At 31.3% G+C, this 10,599-nt stretch overlaps 1 protein-coding gene, 1 non-coding gene and 1 pseudogene across 2 annotated transcripts; 2 read left to right on the top strand and 1 right to left on the bottom strand.

The window, feature by feature from the left end:
* Window positions 1-4,087: 4,087 nt before the first annotated feature.
* On the bottom strand, window positions 4,088-4,159 carry TRNAH-GUG. The gene has a single exon. It is a non-coding gene; the product is annotated as a tRNA-His (tRNA).
* A 1,698-nt stretch (window positions 4,160-5,857) lies between these two features.
* On the top strand, window positions 5,858-6,578 carry LOC110718982 (annotated as a pseudogene).
* A 2,218-nt stretch (window positions 6,579-8,796) lies between these two features.
* LOC110718817 lies at window positions 8,797-10,143 on the top strand. The gene has a single exon (XM_021897728.1). The coding sequence runs from the start codon at window positions 9,091-9,093 to the stop codon at window positions 9,754-9,756; it is 666 nt and encodes a 221-aa protein (XP_021753420.1). The 5' UTR covers window positions 8,797-9,090; the 3' UTR covers window positions 9,757-10,143.
* The last annotated feature ends 456 nt before the right edge of the window (window positions 10,144-10,599 follow it).

Genomic DNA, 10,599 nt, shown 5'->3' with positions numbered 1-10,599 from the left:
GAGGCAAGATTTTCTAATATTTTTCCAAAAAAAAGGTCTCTAGGTTGTTATAATAGACGATTAGACGCATTACTCTAAAATAGAAAATCTACCCTGAGACTCGTAATTATACTTGACCAAATAAATTGTTTAAGTACTTATTCATAACTTTGGTATCTTTATCATAGCCTTTATGTAAAATTAAAAAATGACAACAATGAAAAAGTCCAATAAATAAACTTTCAACACATAAACAGCATTAAATAACTAAAGTATACGTACTAAGATTGTACCAGAAGAATGTGAGATTAATCAGATTATACTTTATTAATAACTAAATCAGTCCAAAGTTTGAAAACGCCAATCGTTATACTAGTTGCAGCTTAACCAGCGTACCAACTCTCCTACCTTTATTCCGACACTTTGACTTAACTCATTTCATATGCTAAACATTTTGCGACTTCTAACTTTTAATCTGTAACCTTTCCTATACACGTTTTAAACCCTCTAAAATTCAAACCTTTGAAAATTTTAACTACCGTTTACTTCTTCGCCAAACTTCATAAACTTTTCCCACAATATTTTTCTTTATTTATTATCAACCCACCAAATTTATTATATACTAAGTCAATTAGTAGTAGATGAACATAAATTTCATTCTCTTTTCCTTACTATAAATATTCATAGCCTCATTTCATTTCTTCATAATTCTCAAAACATATATTTTCACGTACAAACTACAATACATACCATTTAATTTACATATTATTTCTTGAGATATTTTAGCTTCCAAAAAAGAAAAATAAAAATGAGGTGCCAAGTTTATGTATCATTCTTCAATATGATTCTTGTTACAATCTTCTTTTTGCTTATTTCTGAGTGTATGCGAGTGGAAGGCGTGAGACCTCTAAGAGATCAAGAACAACCCGTCGATTCATCGATTTTTCGATATATTATCGCAAGAGCTTACTCCGGTCCAAGTAGGGGTGGTGCTGGTCATTGATCATTTAATGGAGATACATTGAGTTGTTGAAGACTTGAAGATATTAGTGGTTTGTTTATTATTTTATTCTATTTCTAAACAAGATCATATGGAGAGAGCACTTGCTCTTTCTATTTTTATTTTTTTCGCCTTGTCTCGGGGCGTTGGTAGGTCTCGAACCCAGGTCTCTTGCCTCGAAACTGGCTTCATATACTACGTAGATATTGACATATGCCACAACAAGAGTATTTCTTGTACTTGTGTAGATACTTGAATTTATTGTTTTACAAATTAGGTAGGAAACTTTGAGAGTGTACAAATGGAAATGGATAAATCCATAATCCATCACATACAAAAATACAACATACTACGTTTTCAATATAGCTTTGTTTTTCTTATTTTTTTTTATTGCAATATTGAATTTATTTTATTCAACGATCAAATAAATGGACGATATCGTTAGAGTACTTATATTGTTTTCTAATTGCGCATTACAACAACTAATTGTGAAATGCAACACAGTCCAAATTCAAATTGGAAATGATTAAATGGATAAAATAGTAATAATATGGATCGATAAATATAGATATAGAAGCTATATTCGTTATTAAAGCAATCTTTGACTAGTGTTGTAAGTCTTGTAGCAAGATAATATTGATGATAATAACATTGCGTGGACTCAATTTGTCAAAGATCACAATATTTGACAATTCATACTGATTATGCCGTGCCAACTATGCAAGTTCACGAGCAGCTAGATTGTGCTTGGAAATCCAACCATCGTATTATATTGTCAAATTGTCACAAATAATATGTACCATCCGTTACATATTATGTGCAACTTTTGAATTTTTGTATCTCATAAATAATACCCAAAAGTTGCATATAATATGTAACGGAGGTAGCATATATGTTGACTCAATATTTGGCATCAAATTCATTCACATCAAATAATGGAAAAGGTGTTTGTTCATCAAAAATAAATAAATAAATAAATAAATAAAATAAAATAAAAGGTGTTTTAGAAAAGATTTAAGGATCCGTATACAACAGATCGTAAGTTTGAATCTCCCTCTTCTATTATACGAAGTATGTAATTTGTAATGTAATTTGTGGGTCATTCCACTCATCGTATCAAAACAAACAATAAAAATCTTTTGTGTAACGAATTTGGGCTCTACCAATTTGCAATTAAGAACTAACGCTTTCAAGTGCCACCAACTAAAAATGCCCGCTTATTATCTAATATTTGTGTTTATGATTTCAAATTAGTCCAAGTCTAATACTTCCTCCATTACATTTTGTTGCAATTTGGGATATTATTTGTGAGACATAAAAAATTCCAAAGTTGCAACTAATATGTAACGGAGGAAGTATATGAATTTCGTATCAAACGATTCGACAATTTTCAATATTCTTATATATATATACTTGTGACATAAATTTTTTAAAAAATGTTGTTCTCTGCATAAGCTACACAATTTTTTTAAAAATTCATAATAATATCAAGTTACATACTTAGTTGTATGGTCGAAAATATATGGTCAAACAGTATGAAAAGGTACCATACTATTAATAGAGTGTAGTGTCCATTTCCTGACTTAGAAGTTAGGGAGCTAAATACTTGATTACTTGTATATTCTTCTCTTCCTAATAACATGCTCAATTACCGGCCTTTGATTGAGATTTCCTTTCAAATTGTCATCCCCTCCATATATTTTCAGACTCTTTCCACTCACAAAGTCCCAAGAGTTGTGGCTTTCGGTAAATCACCGGATAGAATATAAGAAGTCTCGTGAAATACATACTCTCTCCGTATTTTATTACTTGCTCCAATTTTTCATGTGCGGAGTTTTAGAAAAAATGGTAGCAAGTAATAAAATATGAAGGAAATGAGGTTGGTGGAAGAATAAAGTATGATAGATTGGAGGAGAGATAATATGAAAACATTAAAGTATGATAGTTGGGGATCTACTAGGAGAGGAAAAATTAGTATAATATTGTAAAAGGTTTCTCAAAAAGAAAATAAAGCAAGTATTAAAATAAGACCGCAAAAAAAAAAGTAGAGCAAATAATAAAATACGGATAAAGTAGTATTTAACTGTTAATTGGTAAAATAAAATGTTTCCTTCGCCTTTTTAAATGAACTTACATTTGTTCTTTTGAAGGTCTATAGGTCACTTTTCATATTTGTATTATCCTTAGCAATACTCTTAACAACGTTAGTATTTTGTATATATGATAGCTAATGATATAAATTTTACAATGATAAAGGACTATATTAATAAGACAAGTGTGGCTATCTATTGCCTTGTTCATTCAACTTAATTTAAATAATTTAAGATAAACTCGTATAAGTTTGAAAAAAAAAAAAAATAGATGAAATAAGTTCAAATAATTTAAGTCAAAATAAGTTCTACTACAATGAAAATAAATTTAGACATGTTCACAAACAAGTTTGTTGTATTAAAAATAAGCTCGCTAGCTGATCGATCTCACAATAAAACTTAGTTGAAACAAGTTTAAATATATTTAGACAGAATAAGCTGAATATATTATATATAAAACATAGTTTTATTATATTAAAAAAGGATAATATTATTCAATAATAAGGGAAAGGATAATATTATTCAATAGGAATGGTTATCTTCACTTTAGCAAAGAAATGTGACAAAATAAGTGTTCACTCTCTAAAGAAGACAGATGGAGAAGGGCAGATTTAGTTTCATTGACGGCTGATTTGATGACTAAGCTTGTATAAATTTTATTATATTTGATTGATCTCATTTTTAAGTTAGGTGAGTTGTAGTAGTAAATTCACACACAAAAGGGCTTTTGTAGGTGGTTGTAGTAGTAGACGTGTCTACTTCTAACTTAAACTTGTTAATCAAATCTAGGTCTCTCTATTTAATTAAGTGATTATTCAGTATTGAAATTAAAAAGATGAGGAAAAAAAACGTAATGGTGGTTAATTGTACATTACAAAATTTATGAGGTATTATGATAAATTTAATAACGATCAAATATTTTAAAAGTTTAATAAATTCACTTGATATAATCATTATGACTGAGATGCGGGGTAACATTGACGGATGATTGTGACAAAAAAAAAAAAAAGGAAAATTGTGTGGCTGCTGGGATTCGAGCCCAGGTCTCCACGGCCACAACGTGGAATTCTTACCACTAAACTACAGCCACATAACTGATTATTAAAACTTCGTTTAATATTATGATCCTTAGAAATACAATAAAGTTTCTTTCCATTTTTTCTAATGGATGTCAATTTCCTGTTAAGAAGTGATCCAATAGCCAACAGGCCCAATAAACAGATCCAGTAACCAAACAAGCACACCCATTTTATAAGAAAAAGCCCATTCTATTAGAGATAAAGTTGTCTAAAAATTATATAGAGATAGGCCAGTTACTTAGTAAGTTTTTAAGGGAGAGAAGTTGCACATATGTGTTACACTGTTACAGTGTTACACGAGATCTCAAGGCCAAATTATCGTTCTTCCGTTTCACTAAGATTGTTTTAATACACTGTACTATTTTCTGTAAGAGATTTTTGGTTAACTAGGGAATATTTTTTGGTTTTTGTTGTTAAATACAAGTAAAATCTTAGACGAACTAAAGGAGCATATAGCAACAGAAACATCTGTTCATAGCTATATCCCATTTTAATTAATTACTTCCTAGTTCCATAAATACCTTTTTCGTGTTTATGAAGCTTTAACCATGATTGTAGTTTAGATATTAGGAAATATGTTATTCCCTTTGTTTCTGATTAATAGCAACAATAGAGGTGACACATACTTTATAGTTTAATTTAAGAAATAGTATAAGGTGGGAGACCAAAACGAGGATTTTATAATATAAAGTATAGTTTGTGGATTTATATTTAGTTGTTAATAGTGAAAGTGAGGTTAGTGAGAGAGAAGGAAAAAACAAACTTTTATCAAATAAAAAAATGTTACAATTAATCCGAAAACAAAAGACGTAGCAATATGTAATTGATAATATCAATGGTGACGACATTAAAAACCTCACAATTAAAATGAAAATCATAAAAAAAAAAAACCCTTTAAAGAATGGATGATGTATTACATAATTATTCCTTAACTTCATTAAATACAACAATTAAGCCTTTAAAAAAAAAAATTATACAAAATTATTACGAGCCTTCCACGTTGAATTTTTGCCCCACCATATAACTAAAATTCATCTTATTGATGGCCAAGTCTTTCTTAATTTTCACCGATAATGGAAAGAAGACTCATGAAAAGTCAAAGTCAACCAATCCCATTCTCAATTAATGTTTATTAGGACCAACACTCTTACCATTTTGAAAAGTCATTGCTGAGTATCTACGTTGATACATGAAGAGAGCTAAACACTTTATAAACTTAAAAGGTAATTCTATTATCATTTAGTTTTGAAATTCACTTCTATTTTTATTTTATTTTTTTATTTAAAAAAAAAACATATTATGATGGATGTGACCTACACTAATATTGAATGTGTCAACTAATATGAAGCAGAAAAAGTATTAATCGATATCAACATTACTCTCATCAGTTTATAGGAAATCATATATGTATTTTTTTTAACTAAAAAAAAATCAAATGACGTACAAATTAGTACAGTGTATCAGTGTCTATTCAAATTAATTGATACGTTGTAATATAAGAAAGTAATAAGTTAGGCTACAATACATGAATGGTCCATTTTGTCAAAAGCTGGGAGTGACATACAAGTTTGGGACATACCACACACTCTATATAAAGCCTTACAAAAACACAACTTCAAGCACAAAAACCAAAAACAAATTACCAATACAAATATATCCTTCATAAACAACTCCAAAAAAACTGAACCAAAACGGCGCATAAATCGAACCACATTAGCCTTCTTGCTCTACTTCTCACCCTCATCACCCTAGCCGCGTCACGAGGGATTTTAGCTGTTGATTACACGGTCACAAACAATGCAACCTCAACATCCGGTGGCATGGTCTTTGCCAACCAAATTGGCGAAGACCATGCGTTCCAAACACTCGAAAGTGCCACCAACTTCATATGGTAAACTTTCCAAGAAAACACTGATGCTGACCGTAAGTCAGTTGATCAAGTTAGTCTAATCATAGTGCCTAGTTTGCCACCACAAATCGTGGCCGAAACCAGTGACAACCAAATCAGTTATTCGGCTGAGTACATTACAAGAAGTGACTCGTCTGATGACGTTAAAAACGGATTTGATGGAGTAATTTACCATGAAATGGCTCATGTTTGGCAATGGAATGGTAATGGTCAGGCTAACTCCGGGTTAATTGAAGGAATAGCTGATTTTGTGAGGTTAAAGGCCGGGTTCATCCCGAGTGGATGGGCTCAACCAGGGGACGGTGACAAATGGGACGCCGGCTATAGCGTGACGGCTAGGTTCTTGGACTACTGTGAGAGTTTGATGAATGGATTTGTGGCTCAGCTTAACATGAAGATGAAAGATGGTTATACTGATGGTTTTTTTTCAGGATTTGTTGGGTAAAAGTGTTGATCAACTCTGGTCTGATTATAAGGCTCAGTATGGACATTAGATTGGTTATGGTATAATATAAGATTATAAGTGTAACACTTGCACCAATTTATGTATTATGGATTGGTGTTTACAAACTTACCATTGTCCACGTTATGTTGTCACTAATTATTAACGTGACAATTAATTTTGGACTTAAATGGAAAAAAATTTATATTATAACGGTTGTTATATCTCTCCTTTGTTGGGAATAAAATAAAGTATGTTTTGTTACGTTGATTACTTAATTAACTATTGGCACATGGTGCAATAGTATTAAGTGCATTCTATATAAATCAGATTTGTGGTTCTATATGTATAAATTCTACATTTATTCTACTTTTTGATTAGTTATGAATTTTATCGACCAATTTTTTAGGTTTTAGACTTTTAGAACAGCTATGAGTTTTTTTAATAAAGCTCGATCTTCTTAATTAACACCATTATTATATGCTTTAGCATAGAAATGTAATTAATCTCCTCAAATAGCTAAATAGCTTAAAGAAGTATTTCATGGACATGCTGCGAGGCAGGGCCGCAGGGATATGATATAATGTGGTTATCAACACTATTGCTCCTCATTATTATCTTCCTCAATCAACTATAAACTTCAATTCATTAAGAACAACCAAGTTATTAGAGTAAAGCCGACCACGTTTTAGATCTAAAATTACTTGTTGTTTATTGTTGTTATAATGACTAGTAATATGTTATCAGTCCTAACTCCCAACTATGGACATTATTCTTTAAGCAGTCCCAACTAAGTCCCAACTATGGACATTATTCTTTTTTTTTTTTTTTTGTTTTTGTTTTTGTTTGTTTTTTGTTTTTTTTTTTAACAATCATTTTGTTCTCTTGAGTATTATCAATTTATCATCCAGCAAGAAAGTTTGTGACCTATCAATGCCAAATTGCAAGATTTAAGGTGACTCATATATAAAAAAACATATTCATATTTATGAACCGCTTGAAAAAAAAAACCCTAGCCGTCACCTCTCTATTTTTTCTCTCTAGGGTTCTTAAAAAAAAAGTGTTTCATAGGTCGGAAATAGTCAAATTTCTCTGGAAATTTGGCTATTTCCGACCCTTTCCCTTTAGTTTCTTTATGTTTTTGTTATTCAATTCAACAATCTTTGAAGGTAGTAAGTACCCCTATAGTGAGTTTGAGTGTAGAAAGCTCCCCTATAGTGGGCTTTGTTCTAGTTTGTTTTGTTTTTTGAGTTTAGTATAGTACAAGTTATTTTATGGGTAAAGATTTGTGCGGGATAGAAAAAGAGATTAATCCTTCGATTACAATTAGATGAAAATTTTCTTCACAACTACAACAAATCGATAGACTCCCTCGTCGAAAAAGGCTGTAAATCACAGCAATATAAAAGAGGGTATAAAGAATGTACGATTTGCAACAATGATCGTAACTCTGTTGAAAGGAAGCTTTTATTTGATTCAATTGTCATGTATTTATTAAATTTAAATGTCTTTGTAGATGTCGTATGACTTTTTATTTATGAATCATTTTTTATTCAAAAAAAAAAAGTGACTCATATAAAGACAATTAGTGTCAGAAAATAATTTAAACCAGATATGAATTGATATAAGTTGTCCCATATTGAATAAATAGATATAATATGACTAGCACATAAGAATATAAGATTGGTGGACTACTTCATTATTTGTTGCCAATTGACTTTAGTATTGAAAAATGGGGAGTTAGGCTCTGAGTATGGTAAGATCGGTAACATTTCTTTCCTCCCTACTAGAAATCTAAAATAGCCAATTTTACGTTTAATAGTCAAACCATATGAACTTTGATTATGAACCAAGTCCATGAAATTTGTAAGAAGACTTAAGCTTTCGAAGAATAGTAATGACCTATATATCCATTTATCTAGTAACCCTGAGTCACTATTTTTCTTAGAAAGAAAGTTGATATACCCTACACTGATGAGATTTTCAAAAGTACAGTGATTCTACTACTCCGTTTACTTTGAATTTTAAGCTGCAAATTTAACAACTAACATACAGCCAAATTAAAGATTTTTCCAAATTAAATTATACACTTAAACTTTAAATTCACTAATAATAATCCTGTCATTTTGCATATATCTTGCCAGTAAAAAACTGTGAGCCTAATTATCGAATGCATAAAATTAAATCATATAGCAAATACCATATATAATGAATCGAGGACACCCTGCAATAGATCCGATGGTCAAAGAAAAATATGTGAATAGTGTAAAAGTCAATATGATGTAATAAATTTACGTATTTTTATGATCTAATAATAATCTAGAGTTTGAATTGTATTTTGTAGACTTGTATCAGTATTTGACCATTTCAACACAATTAAATTGCTGCCAAATTAATTAGGATTCTAGGTAGGATAACGCGTTATAAAAATCATGTGCACGGTCATCCTCCTATATAAGCGTCATCTCGTTCAATAACTTCAATCATCAAAAAAACTACTAATCATCTTTCCATATAATAAAAAAATTAAAGTATCATTCAATAAATAAAAAAAATGGTGTCTAAAGGGGATCAAAGCTAGCACCCTCTTCATGTTGTTAGCTATGATCACTCTCGTAAAATCGCGAGGGATCATAGCAGTTGATTACACGGTTACAAACAATGCAGCCTCCACCAACGGTGGCACAATCTTCGCCAACCAAGTTGGCGAGGACTATGCGAGACAAACACTCGCGAGTGCCACTGACTTCATTTGGCAAACCTTCCACCAAAACACGGATGCTGACCGTAAGCAAGGTATAGACCAAGTTAGTCTAACCATAGTGCCAAGCTTAAACGTGGTAGCCCAAACTAGCAACAATGAAATCCAATTTTCTGCTCAATATTTAGGGAGTTATTCAGGTGATGTGAAAACCGAATTTACCGGGGTAATTTACCATGAGATGACCCATGTTTGGCAATGGAATGGTAATGGTCAGGCTAACGGGGGGTTAATTGAAGGCATTGCTGATTATGTGAGGTTGAAGGCTGGCTACATCGCGAATGGGTGGGCGCAACCAGGGGGTGGAAACCGATGGGACGAAGGTTATAGCACCACGGCTAGGTTCTTGGACTACTGTGAGAGTTTGATTGGTGGATTTGTTGCTCAACTTAACTTGAAGATGAAAGATGGTTATAGTGATAGTTTTTTTGAGGATATGTTAGGTAAAAGTGTGGATCAACTTTGGTCTGATTATAAGGCCAAGTATGGGAATTAGTTTTACTATGGAATGAACCAATTATGAAACATACGTATGTATACTTCATTTGTTCGAAATTAATTGTCATGCTGATAGTTTAATTAATTTGTACTAATAGCATGATAGTGAAATCTAGACAGATGTAGTATATATTAAAACTATTATGTTGTACTTAAGTGGTGATTATTTTTCATTATAGTCCCACTAATAAATTCTACAAAAATTTCGTTTTGGCCAATAAGTATAAGGTTTTGTGGCAGCATGCATTGACTTATATTGCTAGTGGTAGAACAAATTAAATAGAGTTGATAAAGAAAAAAATCAGCTAGAATCAAGTGGAAGCTTAGCTTAACGGTAGAGTTTATCTCACCTTTGCATTATGAGGTTGGGGGCTTAATTTTCCATCATTGTGCCCTTAATGGTTTTATTGAGTAAAACTTTCCATTTTTAAATGTTGATTTTTACTCCTTGACAATTAAATTTCTCACAAGTTGACAATACTGCAATTTACCTTTAAAGGTCAAGCAATGATAGACACACGACCTTTGGTTTTGATTTGTGGTTGTCCTTGATTTTTTAGAACCTCGTAAAGAAAATCATCACTTGAATTGATTTAATTGTGTATGACTCAACAATGCACCACAAGTCAAAGTCAATAAGATATTAAAATTTAGAATACCAAAAAATATAAGTGAGTTAATTTTTTAAAAATAAATACTGAGCTATGGCGCTTATTGCATTTCGCGCATTCATCAGCTTCAACTAATTTACTCATTCCGTCGCATAATATACTTCCCCTTTTTTATATTTCACGAGAATTAAGAAGTATAGAGGAGTAGGAAAAATGTATAAAATGATATA

The sequence above is a fragment of the Chenopodium quinoa genome, unplaced genomic scaffold (genome assembly GCF_001683475.1).
Source record: "Chenopodium quinoa cultivar QQ74 unplaced genomic scaffold, ASM168347v1, whole genome shotgun sequence".
NCBI classification, from domain to species: Eukaryota; Viridiplantae; Streptophyta; class Magnoliopsida; order Caryophyllales; family Amaranthaceae; genus Chenopodium; species Chenopodium quinoa.
Note: the sequence above shows the minus strand (reverse complement) of the source record. Positions and strands in the feature narration are given on the sequence as shown.